Raw genomic sequence first — 21,356 nt, 5'->3', positions numbered from 1 at the left:
AATTTCTTCTTCCTCAATGGCACACTCTATCCATTCTCACACAAGACCTGTGGGGAGTGGCGATCCCTAAGGAACTCCCGTGGCTCTAAGATCCCTGACTAGCATTTGTGGCTGTGAGGAGCCAGATGGCCCTACACATACAATATTGCACACACCTTCATAAAGCTGAAAATACTGGCTTACCACCCTGGCCCAGCCCATTCCCCAGCCCACCCCGCGCCCTCCCTTCCCAACTGGCTCGTCCCCCCTCCCCCCACCCCAGCACAAATTACAAGGCCGTCTCTTTTAAATCGTTCAGATTTGGCATTCGTGAGCGATTTGTTCTGTTATATGGGTGCCCGTTTGGCCCACTCTTGGCACCCAGCTGTTCAGAATAGGAAGGCCCCTCTGTGGCACTCCTGGTCACAGAGGACACGTGCCAACCAGGATCCATCTGACCTGGCAGCTGGAGGGCTGGCCTGCCCTTTGGTGTGGGCTCCTGCCGGATGTTGGTGCTCCCACCAGAGGCCTGGCTCAGGGGGTGAATCCGAATTTCTGAGAAGGAATTTTTGGTTTGTTGAGCTGCTAAGGGCTGGAAGCGGGGATCTGAGGAAGCCGGATGATTTGAGGCTGAAGAGAGATGTAACAGCTTGCGCAGTGATTTTAACGGCTGGCTCTGAAAGAAAGGATGGGAACGTATATAGTATTAAATTCTGAGTAGACCAGGGCGCTGGGAGAAAATGGAGCTCAGAGGGGACAAGACTAAAAGAAGCCAGGGAGGGCAAGCTGGAAGGGCTAGCCCAGCTCTAGCTGCCTTCTGAGTTTCTTCAAAGAAGACTATAGTCACTGTCCTTTCATGTGAAAATCTAGAAGACAACTAGAGCTGGTGGGTGCTGCTCAGAGGCCCAGGCTCCTTCAATCTGGCTGCATCCTGTCTTACCATGGAGTTTCATGCTTCAACCATAAGAAGAAGAAATATAAGAAGGGATGTTTTTCTCCTTTTTGAGAAGACTTCCCAAAAGTTCCACATAATGCTTCCACCTAATATTTCACTGGCTAGAACTCAGGCACACAACCTTATCTAGCTGGGGAGAAGCTGGAAGAATGCAATGCTTTAGTTCGGCAGCAATGCACTGAGCTAAAACATTGTATAGCCCTTTTTGTTCTCATCTATCTGATTTCCCCTTTTCTTTGATATTGTAAAATCTAAATGTGCCCTGCTATAGTTACTTTTATGTGAATGTATGGTGGGGGGTGGGGGTGTAAGATCTGGGCATAAACAATGCAAAGCACAAAAGCAAAACCCCTACAGAACCTAATTTTTCATTCACAGAAGGCCGTCAACTCCTAACATGGACTCACAGCAGCTCTGCCTGACTGTCCATGGCTGAAGGCCCATAAGGGGCTGCACTGTGGAGGAAGAGTGGCATCAAGGCAGAAGGCAGGGTCCTGGACATGTTCTGCCTCAGGCTAGCCAAATACTCTCAGGTAACTCCAGAGCCTCAGGCTCCTCAATGGTCAAAGGCAGCTGACTCCCCTATTCTCCACCTCTATCATGGGGCATGTGAAGGCCACTATCAGAAGAGGCATGGAAAGCCCTTAGACATGCACAGCCAATCACTATTGCTGGACTCTTATCACTCAGACTACAATCCTAGCCTTGGGGCAGCTCTGCCTGCTAATATCTTTACCTTTACTCTGAGTGTCACAGTACAAGCGACATACATTTAGGGCTAGCCAAGTTTGAATAAGATGTTGAAAATCTCCAGAAACACCACAGGGTTTGAAGGAACACGATGTTGAAAGCCAAGTTACGGGCTGGGGTTGTAGCTCAGTAGCAGAGCACTTGCCTGGCACGTGTGAGGCACTGGGTTTGATTCTCAGAACTGCATAAAAATAAAATAGCCAGGCATGGTGGTGCAGGCCTGTAATCCCAGCAGCTCAGGAGGCTGAGGCAGGAGAATCAAAGTTCAAGTTCAAAGCCAGCCTCAACTTAATGAGGTCCTTAGCAACTTAGTGAGACCCTGTCTCAAAATAAAAAATAAAAAGGGCTGGGGATGGAGCTCAGTGGTAAAGCACCCCTGGGTTAAATCCCAGTACCAGAATAAAAAATAAATAAACACATAAATAAAATAAAGCTATTATGTACATCTGCAACTAAAAAATGTTAAAAGAAAGAAAGCCAAGGTAAAAGGCTTGAGAATCAACTCAAGGAGGAACTAACTGCTCCAGGGGAAGTATCCTCCAACACTATTCCAAGATCTTTCTAAGAAAGCCATGGGTCCCCACAGGAGGTGGCATAGTACCTTGCGCACTGTAAGTGCTCAAAGGTGTTTTTGTTTTTTCATTTTTTATTAAATTATTATGGTAACACAATGAGACTCCTGGGGATTTTTTATAGCCCTAATCACATGTAACTATTGAGCAATTACAATAATCCAGAATCAGCTGGAGATGAAAAGTTACTTGAAAAAAGCTTCTTGGCAAAGGAAACAGTTTCACCATGGAGTTTCTAAGCATTGGGCCCTCACTTGGAGCCTGTGTTCCAATATACTTGAATATCTGGTTCTCTATTCCCCCACTGCCCCCAGCCCATATGACATCAGAAGCAGAAAATACAAATGGTTGGATAAAGAGGATAGCCATTTGGGGAACTCCTGTCCCCAGCTCTAAGTAACAGCTTACAGTTAAAGAGAACAAATAGAAAACCTGTAATGAGTAAAGGCCCCACCTCCAAATCACAGAAACCTGTGATTTGATTAAAGAAATCAACAAATTATGTAACTATGCTTATTGTGGGATACTGAAAAGTTACAATATTGAAACTTCTCTAATTGACAAGCTGTTTAAAGGAGATAAACCTCCACTACTTAAAAAATTTACTGACTCAATTTCTGCTTATTGCCCCACTACAGTAGATAAATGTGCCTATATAATACTGTCCAATTTGTAGTTCCTAATGCAATTGTTTGCCTGGTTTTTTTTCATCTGAGATAGCATAGGTTTCAGGAAATGAAATGTTCTTTCATGAAAGATAATCATATCTGTATCTGTATCTGAACCAATTTGGGAGCTGGGGTCATAGTTCAGCAGTACAGCTCTTGCCTAGCATGTGTGAGGCACTGGGTTCAATTCTCAGCACTGCATACTAATAAAATAAAGGTTCATTGACAACTAAAAAAAATATTTAAAAAAGACCCAATTTGTATTCTACTACTTTTAAGGAAATTTTAATCTTCCCACCATCTCCATTCATTCTCTCAACATTTTATAGCTGACCTCACTTTTCACCACAATCTTTATGAATCTCTCTCCTGGGCTGTAGAGTATTTGGAGGATAGGACTGTATCTTTTTCATTCCCTTAACCTCTCTGTCCCCTCCCCAGCTAGGTGAAGGCTTAGAGACTCACTTTTCCCCCATGAGGACGTGAGTCATTGAAGTATGATTCATCCAGACTCCCAAGATATACCTGGCTATTAGTGAGGGTCTATTTGAAGGAGGCCCTCAGTGTTGCCGTAACACCGAGAAACTAACTTTTCTCTCCCCTGCCTTCCTCCCTAGGACTTGCTGCAGAGTCAGAGAGTCTAGGAGTAGTGTAGGTTCCACTCACTTGGATCTGTAGATCTGAGAACTTCTCAGGACGCCACTCCTTTGGTCTGCTGCTTGAAGTGCTAGCAGAGTGAATGGCTTTCTGTAATGTCAGAAGGTCGGGGCCGTCAGAATTGGGCACCTAGAGTGAAAGGTGGACAAGGTTTCAACAAGCACACCAATAAATCTATTTAAGATATACAGCCACACCCAAGAGGAGAACAAAACCAGAAAGCAAATTGAACCAAACCAAAACTCAAAGGGGGGGGGGGGGGGAGAAAGAAAGAAACCAAAACTCTCCCAATATTCATAATGCAAGTGATGCTAGTTAAATTCTGCTGCCCTCTTAATAATTTTCCCTGCATTAGGAAAAATTGGCAGATGTCATGCAGCTTTGTTGAAACCTCAACCCTTAAAGCATTCCCATGCTGTTAGTTTTAGTCGCTGTAAGAGAGAGCAGTTAAATTGGGCTGTACCAGGAATTGATGTCGTATCCTCATTCCATATTGCAGTTAGGTTATGAACCAGTTCAATAAAACAACAAAAAAAATTTCCCTGCTGGGAAAATGATCCAAACACTACAGTTGGTGGTGCCAAAGAAGTCTAGTAGGTCTTCAAGGATAGTGAAGTGGGAAAGTACAGTTTGAATCATAGTCCCAACGTTACCCAGTAAATTTGGATCTAGTATTATATACTGGAAAAATGCTGGAAATTTGTACCACAAATTCCAAGTGAATGCAATTAGTCTATTCACCAGTTTTGGTGAACAAAGGAGAGTTATGCCACATGCCGAGCAAAATTGTGGCTTTAAATTAAGTGACCAGCAAAAGCTAGAGCCAGGCAAGGAAAGAACAAGTCACCAACTAGTAGAAGTTATTTTTTTCATGGAGCCTGCTAGCTCACTTAATTTGGTCAACTCAAACTTAGTTTCAAAGAAACAAACTGCCAACCAAATGTTAACAAACTTTGTGAGCCAAATGCAAAGACATTTGTTAAGTGTAAATGTTAATCAAATTCTTTACAGGAAATAAGGGACTTCATAAATGTTGTCTGCCAATAACTGGCTAATCAGACAACCCAAACTAGCCTTTCACTGGTTTGTTTAATAGATGTTATGTGTCAACATCCATAACTTGATTCCAAAAAATCCAGAATGACAAAGATTTTATATCCCGGTGAATTTATGGAACTGGCTCAGGTACTTAACTAGCACAAAGAGAATATGACCCCACGAAAATAAGACATGCTTTTGTCATCAGTAAAACAAGTTTACTGGAGCAGTTTTCAGGGCTACCATACATAAAAATGGGTACCATGGGTGGAGTGACTACAGGAAGCTTTTTCAAAGAAGAACTATGCTTTAAATGATTCTTTGAATTAAAAAGAGGAAAGAGGGATTTCTTGATGCTTGGATTCTCCCCGTTGGTGGAATCTGTCTGCAATATAAGATACAAATAAACTAATTGCAAAAAAAAAAGGTGCTTTTATTGAAACTAATAACCCTTGGCAGCCTTCAATTTGTTAAATATTAACAGTCACTGAAAGAATCTCTGTGCTGAGCATCTAGAATGGTTCTGTTTCATTTTTCACATGGGTACGAAGAGGTCAATAAGGTAAGTTCAAGGCAAGCATGAACTTCTTCTAAGCCTATAATATGTGGTCATGATCAATACCTATGGTAGGAATGCCTGGAAACCTATACACATCTGTTCAGATTAAGCTTATGAAACATTTAAGAATTTATTTATTATCAAAATAAAATTATTATAAAGAATTGTTTAATGAGCTACTGATGAACTTCAATCTTTTCCTAATTGCTAGAGAGAAATTTAGCAACTAAAAAATAACAATATAATTTGCCTATTAATGGGAAAAGAGATACTGTAAATCCTTTATAAATTTGGTCAACTCTTGAGCCAGAATACATCACTTGGAAGAGGACTACCACTGTTCTGGGATGCTAACACTGACCAAGCAGCCTTCTTGTACACTGTTAGAAATATTTACCCAGTGGAAAATATTTGGCACAATTTAGAAAATTGGCTTTTCAAGTGAAGAAACAGAAAGTTCAATCTTTAAATTGAAGCATCATTGCAAGTTGAGATACTAAGTAGAATACAATTACCAAGTTGGCAAAGTCACCATATGCTCTGAGGGCTTATGTAACTCTCTGGATATGTAACTGAAGCCAGATTTCCCAAGGCAGCTTCCAGATTTGCTTGAGTCAAAGCATGCACCTTTACAATACAGAATTAATTTTTGGCACCCCTTTTCTCTCTTTTGGATATCTCAATTGTTGGAGAACTAGAAAGTAATAAAGGTATTCACAGACCATCTTTTATGGGTTTGTGTATGAGGACATTCGGGAAAAATATCCCATGCTCTAATTTCCTAATCTAATGACAAGAACCCAGGGCACAGTTTAAGACCCATTGCTAAAGAGGTCAGAAGAGAGCTCCCTCCTCCCCCCAGGGCCTTTCACAGCAATGGGCCCAGCAGGACTAAGCCTGGCACTGGGATTCACGAGTACCTGGTTTTCGTTGTCCCAACTGACTATGTGTTGGGCAGGTCACAACCTGCCTGGGCTCAGTTCCTGTGCTAATGAAACAAAAGGGTTCAACTAGATTTAAGATCCACCAACTTTTAAAATTTCACACCTCTCTATGTGCACTGGACATCAGAATTTCTTTGAAGCCTATGCAAAAGTTATAATGCCTAAATATTTCAAAGTTTGTTTTAGTTTCCTTTTGTTCAATTCTAGAAAGTGAAAACAAATGAACTTTAAGTACGTTTGCTCATTCAAAAAAGGCCTTAAATAGTTTTTCTTTAGTTAAAAAAATACGGTGGTATTTTAAAAACTTTTGCTTTGGAAGGTGTAAGGCATGATGGCATGAGGAAAGATATTTTGCAGTTAATTTAAATATCTAATAAAAAGTAAGTCAAAGAGATGTTAGAAAATATTAATTTTCCTATTTACCCTATACTATTTAAATATCTAAGTAACTGTATCCTGAATAATAAAGTCAGTCAATATGTATATACTCTACTTGGCCTCACTGAGTCAGGGGCTTTAGGTTTAATGTCAGTCTAAGGCAGACGGACATTAAAACCTAACTCTAAATACAAAAACAGTTTCAATTCCTTGATTCTTACTATTTTCTGTCATTTAATCACTTAAAATGGCTGCAGATCTGTGGTTAAGAACAAAAACCTTAAAATAAAACTCATAGTGGTCAGGAAGAGGTAGCTAAGTTTCAATGATCATGATGAATATGTTCTGTAGACAATGGTAAATGTTGTATTTATTTTTTTAGCACTTTAAATATTTTAAGCATCCCTAGGCTAACATAGGTCTATTTGTTCATCTACTCTCAGCAACAAATGTAAGTAATATCTGATTGAGTGGCATTTTTTTCTTTTTCTTTTTTTAAATAGTACTGGGGAATATAACGAGGGGCACTATACTACTGAGTTACATCCCCAGTCCTTTTTATTTTTCTTTGTGGTGCTGAGGTTTGAAACCAGGGCCTTGTGCATGCAAGGCAAGCACTCTACCAACTGAACTATATCCCCAGCCATCCCCAGCCCTTTTTATATTCTTATTTTGAGGCAAGGTCTCACTAAGTTGTCAAGGCTGGCCTGGAACTTATGATCCCTTTATCTTAGCCTCCTGAAGTCACTGTGATTACTGTGCCCAACTATGGCATTTTGATTTGACTTTTCATTTTAGGTGAGCTTCAGTTAGAGATAAGGGTAGGTTTAATTTTTTTTTTAAACTCAAATGAACATTTCAGGAATATTATGCAGGCATTAAATTGAAGATAATAAAGTTTTGTGAAGTAGCATACAATATTGTGTGTATATAGACACAGATAAATATATTGTAAAAAGGCAGAATATAAAATTATACTATAATTGTTACTATTATTTAAAACAAACTTAATCTGGGCATGGTGGTGCAAGCCTATAATCCCAACAGCTCGGGAGGATGAGGCAGGAGGATTGCAAGTTCAAAGCTAACCTCAAATGTGAGGTGCTAAGCAACTCAGCAAGATCCGGTCTCTAAATAAAATACAAAATAAGGCTGGGGATGTGGCTCAGTGGTCAGCCCCTGAGTTCAATTCCTATAGCTCCCCCCAAAAAAACCACCCCTAAAATACCCCCACCCCCTTTTCTTCCACAAACATTTTACACATTTTTCTCTAATGAGGTCATATTTATTCTATCATGAAATACATAAATTTTATAAGCAAGCAAGTGAAAGAATGGTCTAGAAAGCTAATCTAAGAAAGGTCCTTGTTAACATTTCTAGAACATTTATGAAACAAAAATCCTGATTCTAGGTTATATACTCGCTACTATCACCTATCTCATCTTTACTTACCATTGAGTCACAATTCTAGAATTTTCATAATGAAAAGGGCCTCAAAAACACTGAGTCTAATCTATTAATCTTACAGATGAAATCAATGAACAGGCCATTTGGATTAGGCAATTTTCTTCTTCAAATAAATGAGAGCATATCATGCATGAAGTACAGCTGGAATCAAAATCACTTAAAATGGCTAACTCAACCTCATCTAATTTTGAAGGTTTCATGAAGCTAAGGGGGAAGCAGGCCTCAGATGGGCAAAGAACCACCTGTTGCTGTCCTGGAGGCCTGGCTCCCCCACATTTTCTCAAGTCTCTAGCCAATAGAATTCTCACTTGGGTGGCTCAGTGAAGTGATGTACTTAGTACCAGCCTTTTGTTCAGGCTGAGAGCTCCCAGGAGCTAAAGTGCAGCCCAACTCACAGTGATACTACAGGGGAAACATGTTTACCTACTAAAGCAAGCTCTGAAACATCTGATGTGATCATCTCTTTGTGACTATACAGCACAGAAACATACTTGTCAACATGGGAATTCTACAATCAGCCAGGAGGATAAGGAATGATAGTTATTTATGAATTTCAAGATTTAAATGTAAATCAAAACTGTTTTCTAAGTTTTCGCATATCTTTATGCCCCCAGAGAGAAACAAATTTTTCATCTCCATAGTTTTTACAGGAATATAAATCTATACGGATAAGAAGTTTATTGAGAGAGGCTTAAAGTGTTCTCTTTCATCCAAATTAAATTTCTTCTATTCTTAAAGATCTGCTGAATCTAGAAAAGACTTTGTGAGAGGACAGTTGTATAGAATTTCAAAAAGAGACATCTACAGTGTATGCATGTCAAGTCTCAGCAAAAAATTAACTTTGATTGCCATGTACAGAGTGTAATATATCCACAGAATAATGCAGAAACCCATGCCATTATACATAGAAATTGGCTATCTACTTACTGTTTGAGATTTCTTCTTTTTCTTTTTCATTGACCTGAAAAAGCCTTGCTTCTCCTTTTCCTTGAGTTGATCAGAATGACTAATATTTTCGGGACTTTTCCTAAATGAGAAGACATTTTTATCATATTGATCTTTCAATCAATCTCTTGCCACTGTGTGACCAGCATAATGAAGACTAAAAATGCACGACACCAGGTGCAAACAGCCATGAAGAATCAAGCACACAGGTAAAGGTCCTCAAAAAAAGCACAGGAGGAACTGAATCTAATCAACCATAGTTAATGGGTATTTTTCAGCACAGGCTTACTCACACTAGCAATTTGGGCACTATTACAAATGATCTGTAACTGTGCTGCTGGACCATTTTCATGCTGCTGAAAGCCTTAGAATTAGAGATTCTGAAAAGTGCACAGCTTAGAGGATGCCTTTTCTGTAACCCTCCAAGAAAAGAGCAGAAACATTTTTAATACCTTCATTTTTCTATTTACCTTTTAAAAAACAGTTCAACGAGTTTATTATTAGCAGCTTGCCAAGATATTGAACATTAAAAAAATCAATGCTGCTACAGAAACATTACAAATAAAAAAAAATGGCCTGACACTGGAAAATTCCTCTCTATTAAACCTTTTATCCATTTATTAAAACTAAATAAAAAATACTTAAAAACATAGATAGGATGAATGCTTTAATACAAAGTGCTCATGGAAAGAAAAAGCTTCTAACTGAAAACACTGACATTAAGCTTAATGCCATGGATAACACCAGGTATTTTAATAAAAATAGAAGATATTTAAAAGATAGGAAATAATGCCGTGGGCTCAAAAAGATGCCTATACTTGTATGTTGAAAGAGGACTTATATTAATTTAACTTACACTCTTTAAAAAGCAACTTGACTAGTGTTACTCTTGAAGAACTCACATTCCATGGACCCTACTTTTAATTTCAATAACTATATGACTGTGCAGAGCCTTTTTCTCAAATGATTGGATTTCTTTTATAAGCTATTCTCTAAAATTGAGAGTAAAAGTGACTGCTTAGTGGCACAGTGACCATTTCTTCTTAAGCATTTAGTCTAAAACTTAATGGGAATGGCCAAGAAGTAAAAACTGGTATGGCAGGTCCAAGTGTTCCAGAAACTTACTGGGACTTTCAATTTTAAACATCACTGAGAGTTCCAAGTTCTGAAATAAAAGTTTTGTTTTTCAACAAATCATGACACTTCAACCCGCAACTACAGCCAGAAAACTTCAGGCATAGCCAGGTGCAGTGGCGCATGCCTGCAATCCTAGCAACTTGGGAGGCTAAGGAAGGAGGATTGCAAGTTTGAGGCCAGCCTCAGCAGCTCAGCATGATCCTGTCTCAAAATAAACAAGGCTGGGGATGTGGTTCAGTGGTAGAGTGCCCCTGGAATCTATCCCTAGGTACCCCCCCCCCAAAAAAAAAAAAGTTCAGACATGATGAAATGAGCAAGAATGGGGAAATGGGGTGGTAGAAAGTTAAAGATTCTTTAGATGCAGTGTAGTACTATAAAGGAAAACAATCTCAACATGAATGCAATTTCAGAAGGGGAAGACATTACTCTAAGAATATTAACTCTGGCAGGAGAGGAAAGGAAGGATGAGACACCAGTTCTAGGAAGAGAAGGGTTTTTCCTGGAAAGAGGAGAGTCTGTCCAGGATGAAAAGGAGAATAAGATGAAAGGGAGAGTTGAAGCTGGGAGGGTAATGAAAGAGGAGAAGGAGTGGGGAAGGAAACAGCTCAGAGTCTGAAGTTAGGTGTTGCAGAGTTGAGTTGAGGGAAGATGGATCAAAGACCCTCTCTGTAAGGTCTCTTCAAAGGGTGCTGGGTAAACAGTCCAGAAGGGATAGAAGGAATGATGAGGAAAACACAGAGGCCAAAAGAAAAAAGGTAATAAATTACCCCTGAACCAGATGAAAGCTAGGATTGAAACATGCGTATGTTTGCATCACAAAAGACAGACTGAAGACAGTGAGAAAAAACAGATCCAGGTGGAAATTACACAAAACATACATACCTAGATAATTCACAGAGCAACAGAAAAGAGAAAAGCCAGAGAGAGAGACAGAGAGAGAGAGAGATCTATATGGAGAGAGAGAAAGAGAGAGAGAGAGAGAGATACAGAGAGCAGAGGCCCAGAATATAGGCACTTGAAAAGCTATATGGTGTACTAAGGATGGAAAAAGAAGCCTCGAACATGGACAGATGGGAGTGAGTCAAACATGCAAGAGTGTGGCTGGCCATTTTCTTCATCTGTGCTCTGTGGTCCCTGTGATTCTACCCAGTACAGACAGCAGTTTCATGCTAAATAAGGCAAAGAACAGCAGCATTAATCTCAGGATGGACGCTTTGAGAAAGATCACCCCTCCAGGCACCTGGCACATTATTGGGGGCAGCAGCTCCCAAAAGAACAGTGCATATGTGGGGGGAAGGGGGGGCAAATAGTAAACAGGCGACTTCCTTTACAGTCATGTGACTCCAATGTCATCTAACACAACAGTAATTTCCATAATCAGTCAAGGAGAAAGAGGAAATTCCAAAGGGAGGAATGAAAACCAAAACCTACTTAATCAAAATCAGCCAACATTTACTAAGTACTTTTTATGTGCTAGGCCCTGTGTTAGGTGTCAGAGACATAGAGATAAATCAAAAAGGAGCCTGACCTCATTAAAGCTGCTCCCAGACTCACAGGGAAAGAGGATGGGATGGAGATGAGGCAGCAGGGTCAGCCATAGAGGCTTTAGTAATCCTTCAGGAAGCAGCATGGAAGGCGAGTTGAAGAGGTGAGAGGCATTACTCTGTGATTCTTTCCCTGCCTCCTCCCCTCCCCTGGCAGTGTGACTAGGGTGGTCAGCTAATGTGTGAGAGGAGAGAGCTATAGTGAACGATTCCATAGGAGTAAAAGCTAGGTGACAAGCTATAATGGATACAATATATCTATAACTTTATATGAAAAAAGAGAGTCTGGGATCATGTAAGTAAGTTACAGCAATTCTTCACTTAAATAGTGGGATTTCAAATTAATTTACTGTTTCAAGTGTCATTTAACCCAATTTTGATGGCAGTCTTTCTAAACATTTATACAATTTGTCTTTTTAAAATTTTTTTTATAGTTGTAGATGGACAGCATGCCTTCATTTTATTTATTGTTGTATGTGGTGCTGAGGATGGAACCCAGTGCCTCACCCATGCTAGGCAAGTGCTCTGCCACTGAGCTACAGCCCCAGCCCCAATTTGTCTTTTTAAACAGAGTAAATATTATCTATTTTATAACATACACTCTAAGTGGATATCTATGATGTGCATAATTTTCTCACTGGGGGCCTAAGACAGAAACACCTGCTTTTTTTCTACACCTACTGTTCGTGATGCTGTTTCTTCTGCACATTGCATTGTTACCTGGGACTGTTTCTTGCCCTGACAACCTCAGCGCCAACTGCTAGAATTAGGCATAATAGACAAATAGGCTCCAAGCAAGGGTAGAGGTGTCATCCTATTAGTAAAGATGATGAATCTGGCTGCATGGACTCTCTTTTTCTTGTTCTGAGATATCCTGGCTCATCTCTCAGTTCTTAAGTGGGTTCAAGGCAGCTAAGGTGGCCGGAATAACAACAGCTCTGGGTATTATACCACAATAACTATTTGTTGTTTTAAAAATATGACATAGTAGCTTCATTTTTTTCATTGCAGACAAAGTGTACACTGTACAAATATTCTCTTCCCCAAAGAAGTTTAAAGTACTGTTATACAGGACACACAGACTGCCCTTAGATTACTGGATCAAATAAGATACGTTATAAGAGATGTGTCATAGCAGCATTATCAGGAGGGGTTGGCAGGGGACAAAAGAAGAGAGCCAATTTACTACTGCAATGCTGGAACCCTCTCAAGCCTCAAATCAGCAATATCAGAGCAAGGAATACTCGATGAAGACTTGGCTAAAGTTCAATGTCCCAATTGTGCCTCTGATTCTCATAAAACAACTGATTTCAGGTTTATCCATATATCCATATCTAAAGTTTTACTACTCAAGTGGATTATCAAAAGGACAGAAATGAGGAGCTGGGGCAGCAGCTTAGTGGTAGAGCATGTGCCTAGCATATGCCACGCCCTGGGTTCATTCCAGCACCAAACCAAACCCAAACCACCTTCTAAAAAACAAAAAACAGAAAAAGACATAATAATATTACTGACTATCACACTTTTGGATTTAAAATTTAAAAAAAAATTTTTTTTTAGTCATAGATGGACACAATACCTTTATTTTTTATTTTTATGTGGTGCTGAAGATTGAAAGCAATGCCTCACATGTGCTAGTAGGCAAGCACTCTACCACTAAGCTACAACTCCAGCCCCTAGATTTAATTTTGATTCTGACCTAGCTTTCACATGACTATGGTAATCTGTAATTGATTTTCTCTTTTTTCTTTTGGTACCTGGATTGAACCCAGGGGTGCTTTACCACTGAGCTACAGCCTCAGCCATTTTTTTTTTTTTTTTGTGGTGCTGGGGATTGAACCCAAGGCTTTGTGCATGAGAGACAAGCACTCTACTAACTGAGCTATATATGCCCAGCCCCCACTTATTGTTTTTTTAAATATATTTTTTAGTATTGATGAACCTTTATTTTATTCATTTATTTATATGTAGTGCTGAGAATTGAACCCAGTGCCTCACACATGTGAGGCAAGCACTCTTCCATTGAGCCACAACCCCAGCCCCAGTTTTTTTTTTTAATATTTATTTTTTTGTAGTTATACACAATAACTTTTATTTATTTTTATGTGGTGCTGAGGATCGAACCCAGGGCCTTGCACATGCGAGGTGAGCGCTCTACCGCTGAGCCATAACCCCAGCCCCCCCACCATTTTTTTTGAGACAGGGTCTTGCTAAGTTGCTTGGGGCCTTCCTAAATTGCTAAGGCTGGCTTTGAACTACGATACTCCTGCTTCAGTCTCCAGAGTTGCTAGGATTACAGGTGATTACAGGTTCTAGGATTACATGGTGGTGACCATGACCAACAACTGATTCTCTTCTAAATTATCACCACTTCATTGACCAAAAAAACTCTATTCATTCCAACCATGTTAATGTATTCTCACACTTTAGACAATATTTTCAGGGCTCATCAAAGCTACTACATCTGAGAATAGTCAACACTGGTACCTGTGCTCTAGGGTTAATGCACAGTAAATCTCTACACCCCAGGGAGCACAAAACAGCCACAAAGAGGCAGAATGCATGAAAGTTTATTGGCAAAGTTAGGTGGAGGGGAAACAACAAGTCAGAGTGAAGCTATATGATACTAAGCATAATAACTGCAGCCACTAACATTAATGAGCCCGTAAGGTGACAGACACTGTTCTGGGTAATTTTTATGAGTTACCTCATTTAATTATCACATGAACTCTATGAGGGAATTGCTATTTTTTTTTTTTTAACCCTGCAGTGCTGGGAAATCGAACCCAGGGCCTTGTGCATGCTGAGCACTATGTTTTTCCACTGAACTATATCCTTGGCCTGGGAAGTGCCTCTGCTTAGCCCTATTTTACAGATAAGGAAACTGACGGGCATATAAAGTTACAGGGTTAAAAGTTGACATCAGGGCTGGAGTCGTGGCTCAGTGGTAGAGTGCTTGCCTACCACATGTGAGGTCCTGGGTTTGATCCTCAGTGCCACATAAAGATAAATCAATAAAATAAAGGTATTATATCCACCTACAACTACAAATAAATAAATAAATAAGTTGACATCAATCACAATATCTTACTTCCAGTCTAACTTTTAGTCATTAATGTTAGGACTCAGTACTACATATGATACAAAAAGAAAAAGGATAAGAAAATTTGCCACAACATTTGAACCTTTTTAGGGTAGCATATGAAGAGCTGTTCTTACTTCTGACTTTTTACCATGAATGAAAGGCAGGTGGTACAAAGATGAAAACTACAAGCTTTGGAGTCAGAACCCATTTAGGTCTAAATTTGGGCTCCCTCATCCATGTGACTGACTATCCAGCATCAGGAAAGTTCCTTGACTTCCAAGCTTCAGTTTCTATAAAATGGGGGTAATCCCTACTCCAAAGGGCAGTTGTGAGAATGGACTGAGACAATGTACAAGTGCAAAGCAAAGTATGGGGTTCAATGTCAATAAAGGGAAGCGACAAATATTATCATTCATATCACAAAGAATACAATGGAAAATTATCAGGTATTTAATGATGTATGAGTTTTTTTCTTTTAAATGATATTTAATATAGATGTTTAACTTAAAAAAAAAAGACAAATAATGACAAATTATGTCTTCCTTGTCTAAAAATCTTTCGAGAGAGAAAGGCCAAGCAGGAGAAATAATGCTAACGTTTATCCAGAATTTCTTTGCATTCTTGAATCTATAATTTGAAAAAAGAAGATAAAACTAAATCAAAACACTCACCATGGATCAAATGCTGGTTGTCTTTTTGAGTGATTGGTTCCAGAACTGCTTTCAGATGGTAGGGAAGAAACTCTGGTTGACACGTTATTTTCATGGAAAGAATTGTCTGGTCGTGGAGAAGGCACTGAATAAAGAAAAACTCAGTTACTGATGTACAGATGTACTCTTGGTCAAAGCAGTTCTCATGTCATTTTATTGCATTTTCTTGAACATAAAACTAACTAACTAAAGAAATAGATGAGGAAAAATCCTCATCTCCCTTTTGCAAAACTTTCATGTCTTCTGAGGTTGGAGGCTTTCCAGGGAACATTCTCCCTACTTCACTGCTTGCAGCAAGGGTCAGTTAACATAGGGCAACATGTACTTCACAACAGAAACCTAATCTTTCAACTGATATAGGATATTTAAAAGCCCCCACCCCACTGATCTAAGTTCAGGCTTTCTTATCATAGACCCAACCTACTTCTTAGTCAGAAATAATTTTAACATTTGTGCTGAAAAATATAAACTCCAGTTTAAGCCCAAACATTTGGAAGGCAGTGTCACTCATATTTTTTAAGCGAAATTACAAAGAAATTTTGTTAGTGCACAAAAATAGTATCTTTCTCTATATTCTCATTTCAAGAATGAACAGAAAAATAAACTACAATATAGGTATGTAGATACTTTTCTACTTTTAGGGAGGGGACAGTTACTAATTTTTTTCCATGAATTACTAAGCTTGGTCATAAATCAAAATATACTGTAAATTTCTTTGTAAAAGTAATATACAGAATGTATATCAAGGTAAGTGATACATTTTACCTGACTCTTTTAATATATATTTTTTTATGTTGGACACAATATCTTTATTTTATTTATTCATTTTGATGTGGTGCTGAGGATTGAACCCAGAGCCTCACACATGCTAGGCGAACACTCTAATGCTGAGCCACAACCCCAGCCCTTCACTTGACTCTGGACCAGTAGGAATGAAAACAAGAAGTATTCTTATGTATGATACAAGTATTTTTTTTTTAAGAGAGAGAGAGAGAGAAAGAATTTTTAATATTTATTTTTTAGTTTTCGGTGGACACAACATCTTTGTTTGTATGTGGTGCTGAGGATCGAACCCAGGCAGCATGCATGCCAGGCGAGCGCGCTACTGCTTGAGCCACATCCCCAGCACCAAGTATTCTTGTGTATGTTTTTATTTTGGAAATAAAAACAACACTGATGGTAGAATGCTTGCTTCGCATGTACAAGGCCATGAGTTCAATTCCCAGCAACAAATAAAAGAAGGCTGTGGTGACTCTTGAAGGATTTGCAAGGCAGAGCCTCCTACCTGTGGGCTTATTGTCCTTTCTCCACCAGGGTGCTAGTTCCCAAGGGTTTTAGTTACCACTCCAAAGGGTTTGTCTTTCTCTATCAATGTCCCCTAAGTTCATATAATCCCAGAGGCACATTTCAGTCAACTGTTAAACATCATATTTTTAAGGCTGTGCAAGTAGAAAATACACTTGAAATTTTCCTTTAATTCAAACAATAAATATTTATGAAACTGTGCCCTGTCAGTGTGCTAATCAAAAGAAGAACAGATGAAGAGAAATCAGATTTTTTTTTTTTCCCCAGTACTAGGGGTTGAATCCAGGCCTTCCATAATCTGGGTGAGTGCTCTTTAAATGAGCTACACCCCCCAGTCCAAGAACTCAGCATCTCTGAGAGGCTTACAACCTTCTGAGAGAAATGCAGACAGAGAATGAGCACAATGTGGTCTGCATTGTATAAGAGGCATGGTACTGTGAGTAGGACAGAGGAGGAAATACTTCATCTAGGGTGGGTAGGGAAGATCTCACACGAAGAGGACTGTAAAGAAAAAGACAGGAACAAGCTCTTCAAACGAGGGAAGATTAATGTGTTTCAAGCCATTAAAGGGCATGGCCTGTGCGAATCCCACAGGCTGGGTACCAGTCAGACTTGGCAGCGAGACCACAGACAGTCTGGAATGCCATCTTAGACAATTCAGATTTTGTCCTGATGCCAATGGGAAGCCATCAAGGGCCTTTCAACAGGTGAGAATTAGGGTTTTGGGGGTGGGGTAATGGATTACATTTACTGGCAATCTCTCCTGAGAATGTGAGCTCCATTAGGGTGGAGATCTTTAGCTATCTTGCCCATTGACATATTTGTTCTAAGCTAGACTAGTACCAGGTACACAGGTGACATTCATAAGTATTTTATGACTAAATGGAATGAATGAGTGGTATGGTCAGAATGCAACTTCAGAAGGATTATTTCAGGGACTATTTTGATGAGTACCTTGGAGACGGGGAGGTTAGGAAGCTCAAGCCCAAGGCAGAAGGTAGGAGGGCCTGAACGAAGACAAAGGCAGAGAACTGCTAGAGGTGACAGTGTAGGCAAGAACATCGCAGGTCTGAAGTCAGTCAGGGTGTGGAAAATGTAGTGCAGGGCTTGGGCTAGAGATGCACGCATCAGAGAAAAGAGGAGGACTCTGCTTAATGCTGGGGGTGGCTTACCTCTATAAAAGCTGCCAACTCTTCTGGGGACAGGATCATTGTACAGATGTCTGTTTTCTTTGGGGGCTGTGCCATCGTCAGAATGTGGGTCATGATACGCTCCACCCTAAGGCAGGAAACAAGTTTATAGAAGTTAAACCACAGACTGATGACCGTGTCACCTATGAGGTCAGACCAGAGCCCAATCAATCTATAATTTTGTCCAGGATCTTTTTAAAAGAAAACCCAAGACAATGCCATGAGGAAAATGGCTTCCTTTAGAAGGCAGTCTAACTTATTTGTGGGAGGTTGGGTATGAATAAAGTTTACCAGCTAGGCTGTAATGACGCCGAGTGAACAATCTGTACAGACCATCCTATAGTAAAACATAGCAACTCGGAAGAATTCAGACCTCAGACTTTTGACGAGTGTGGAATGAAGAGGTGCCTTCTCTGGAGGACTCTTTGACAGAAGGTCTCGCCACAGTCATCTCTGGAGGGAGCTGTTCTCCAGGCTGAAAGTCAAATTCAAAAAGATTTATACGAGCATCCTATTCCTACAGATGAAAATCAACATGGTCTTTATTTAGTAAACTGGGGACTAAATCCAGGGGTGCCCTACCCCTAAGCTACATCCTTAGCCCTTTATATTTTGAGAAAGGGTCTTGCTAAATTGCCTAGGTTGGCCTCGAAATTGTAATCCTCCTGCCTCAGCCTCCCAAGTAGATGGGATTACAAGTGCGTGACACTACACCTAGCCTAGTATAACTAGTACCTTAACCGGCTAAAATTAAAAAAATGTTGGCTAAAACATAAATTGTCCCAGGAAAGAGTGAATCATCTGATGAATATAAAATAAGCTGAACAAATTTCAACAGATGGAAAGTGAAATTCTCATTAAAGTTAAGGCAAGCAAGGAATAAATTAATCTGAAAATAGTCCAATTAATTATTAAAAAAAAAAAAAAAACCCTCTTTCTAATATCTAGATGTCATGGTTCTGAGCAGCACTCTGGTTGTCTATTAGTCAATCCAAAAGTCCTCTAGCTGATTTTAGGCTGAGTTCTCTAAAAAGAACTGTCCAGAACCAAAATTATTTTTCAGAAAGAACTCATATAGCCAATTCAAATGAAAATAAATGCTTCTTGAATGAATCAAGGAATAAGTCCTCTTATTAATTTTTGTCTTGAAAGTCCCATAGTCTATGTGCTTTAAATTTTCTTCTTGTCTCCAGGATAACAGCACTTAGGTTCTCTGTATTTCTCAGCCATAATGATGACAGTGCCCCTTTCTGGAGAAGCTATTACTACCTAGCTCTCTCAAAAAAATGAGTCACAGCCTCAACACAGCACTTGATCTACAATGGTACCCAAGGGGGACAATTTTCACATTTTCTACACTTTAGAAAAAACTATTAAGGAATGCATTACCAGCTCATTAGGAGGAGTTAGTTGAATCATATAGGTGTATATTAAGGCACAGAAAGAGTATTAGCTCAAGCCTAGGTGAGATATAAAAAATGTTTTATTTAAAATCTAAAATATGGGGGCTGGGGTTGTGGCTCAGTGGTCAAGTGCTTGCCTAGCATGCATGAGGCACTGGGCTCGATCCTCAGCACCACATAAATGTAAAATAAAGATATTGTGTTCACCTAAAACTAAAAAATAAATATTAATAAAATAAAATCTAAAATATGATTCTGTTTTTCTGCCCCTCACTCTCTGGGGTATTTGGAGGACTCTGGGCAAGAATTTCCACAGTGCTGCCTTTCTTCTTTCTGCTTTGTGACACAATCTTATTTGACTCTTACCACCTATGCTGCTGACAAGGGCCTCTAGAAAAATATTTTAGAAAACAATTTTTTTGTGTCTAACCTAAAGTGGTCACATACTTTGCATGATTCCTATGATTCATTCACAGCTTTCATTACCTTTCAAGCCTTCTGCCACCTTTGCTCCTTTAAATGTGTACTTTGCTGCAGCTTGGTTCTGTACCTCCTGAACTGGACTTCAGTAACAGTTGGATCTGTACTTAGCCCACACTAATTGCTTTTAATTAGCTTAGGACAAACACATTCACAAAAATCATTTTTTTTTTTCCTGAATTCACCAAGAGCCAATCATTTGTCCTTTTCCCAAGCGAAACCATCTTTTTTTTTTTTTTCCTTACTTCTCTGATACTATGCTTACTGCCAGCACACTTTACCTGGTTTTGACCTCCATCTCATGTCTATGGGCAGGTGGGTCCTAGAGATCTTTCCATGTTCTTGAAGTTCTCTTCTCTCTCTACAGCAACTCCTCAGGGCTCCTCTGACCATTCCTGTGACTCCATTTATGGCCTCTGCAAACTGGTACCTCATGCCCTCCCCTCATCTGGCCTTTCCAGCTTCTTAGAGCATACCTGGGGACCTGAAGACTGTCTCAGAATCCCAGGATCCACCTTGCTCTAGTTGGGTAAACTTGGGCGACTCACCTACCTTCTCTGAGTCTCTGTGAGATGAAGGTAGTGACTTAATGAGCTGCAAAAATCCCCTCTCCCACTGGGAAAAGGAAAGGAACGCCTAGGAAAGAAACCTTCAAGCTTCCATTTCCCTATACTCAACCCTGCAACTTGAAAGACCAGTTGTTTCTACTTCTGAGCAGTTATTAACATCCATACTGTTTTCCCACTGGCATTCACTCAGTCCTGAACACACTCTCTTCATGTGTGCATGACTGCAAAAGCCACTCCAATTCTTGCATTTTCCCCTCCAGGAACATGAAGCCAGTTGCAATCCCTGCAGCACACTATGCTATGTCAGGTCTCTGTCACCCTCTGTCCCCTTGGAATGTTTTTCTTCTTCTTCGCTTCTTTCAAGCCCCTTTCCTGCTGTTGCCCTCACTTTCATCCCCAAATGAAATCCTAACCCTCTTGGAGGACTCTGCTCAGATGCTGCCTCCTTGGGGAGCCTCCCACTGCCCTGCCTAGACTGCCACACTGCTTCCTCTCCCTTTGGAACACATGTGTGTCTCTGGTACAGCAGCTGGAACTCGACCCCACAGCATCAGAGTGACTAATCTGTTGGCAAGTGTGATCCCTGCTAGCCCACAAACTCTAAGAGGACAGCGACCCTGTCATTCTCCTCTTTCTAACTAGGGCCTCTCATGGTGCCTGAGCACATATTCACTCTTCAACCACTCAGCACCTGTCTATATCCTCACCAGAGCAAACCTGCCCCCAAAAGCCATTTCTGACTGCTGCTGCTCACAGCGATCTTTCCTTGTTCTCAATCCTACTCCTAGCCAGTGCCATGTGAACGTAGGCCTTAATTATACCTTAATTATTTCATTGTCAGCATGTATAATTTAATCTTTCCTGAGAAAAGCTAGTTTCTCAAGGGCAAGAACTCTATTTGGGACTCTCTGGAGTACCTGGGAACAACCAGCACCAAGACGATGTTCACTGTCTGAGTAACAGCTCCCACCATCACAAAGAAGCAGCAGGAATGGCTAAAGTTTGTTAGACACTTGCCCTG

The 21,356-nt window shown here is 40.0% G+C and overlaps 1 protein-coding gene across 1 annotated transcript in view; it reads right to left on the bottom strand.

Moving 5' to 3' along the window:
• Positions 1-268: 268 nt before the first annotated feature.
• Positions 269-21,356, bottom strand: part of Cdkl5 (cyclin dependent kinase like 5) — a 169,996-nt gene continuing 148,908 nt past the window's right edge. The window contains exons 13-18 of the mRNA XM_027927442.3: positions 18,257-18,358; positions 17,866-17,971; positions 15,350-15,473; positions 8,895-8,994; positions 3,591-3,710; positions 269-655 (exon numbers count right to left, since the gene is read on the bottom strand). Coding sequence (XP_027783243.2) covers positions 269-655; positions 3,591-3,710; positions 8,895-8,994; positions 15,350-15,473; positions 17,866-17,971; positions 18,257-18,358 — 939 coding nt within the window. The remainder of the gene's footprint in view (positions 656-3,590; positions 3,711-8,894; positions 8,995-15,349; positions 15,474-17,865; positions 17,972-18,256; positions 18,359-21,356) is intronic.

Source organism: Marmota flaviventris, chromosome X (assembly GCF_047511675.1).
Source record: "Marmota flaviventris isolate mMarFla1 chromosome X, mMarFla1.hap1, whole genome shotgun sequence".
NCBI lineage: Eukaryota > Metazoa > Chordata > Mammalia > Rodentia > Sciuridae > Marmota > Marmota flaviventris.
Note: the sequence above shows the minus strand (reverse complement) of the source record. Positions and strands in the feature narration are given on the sequence as shown.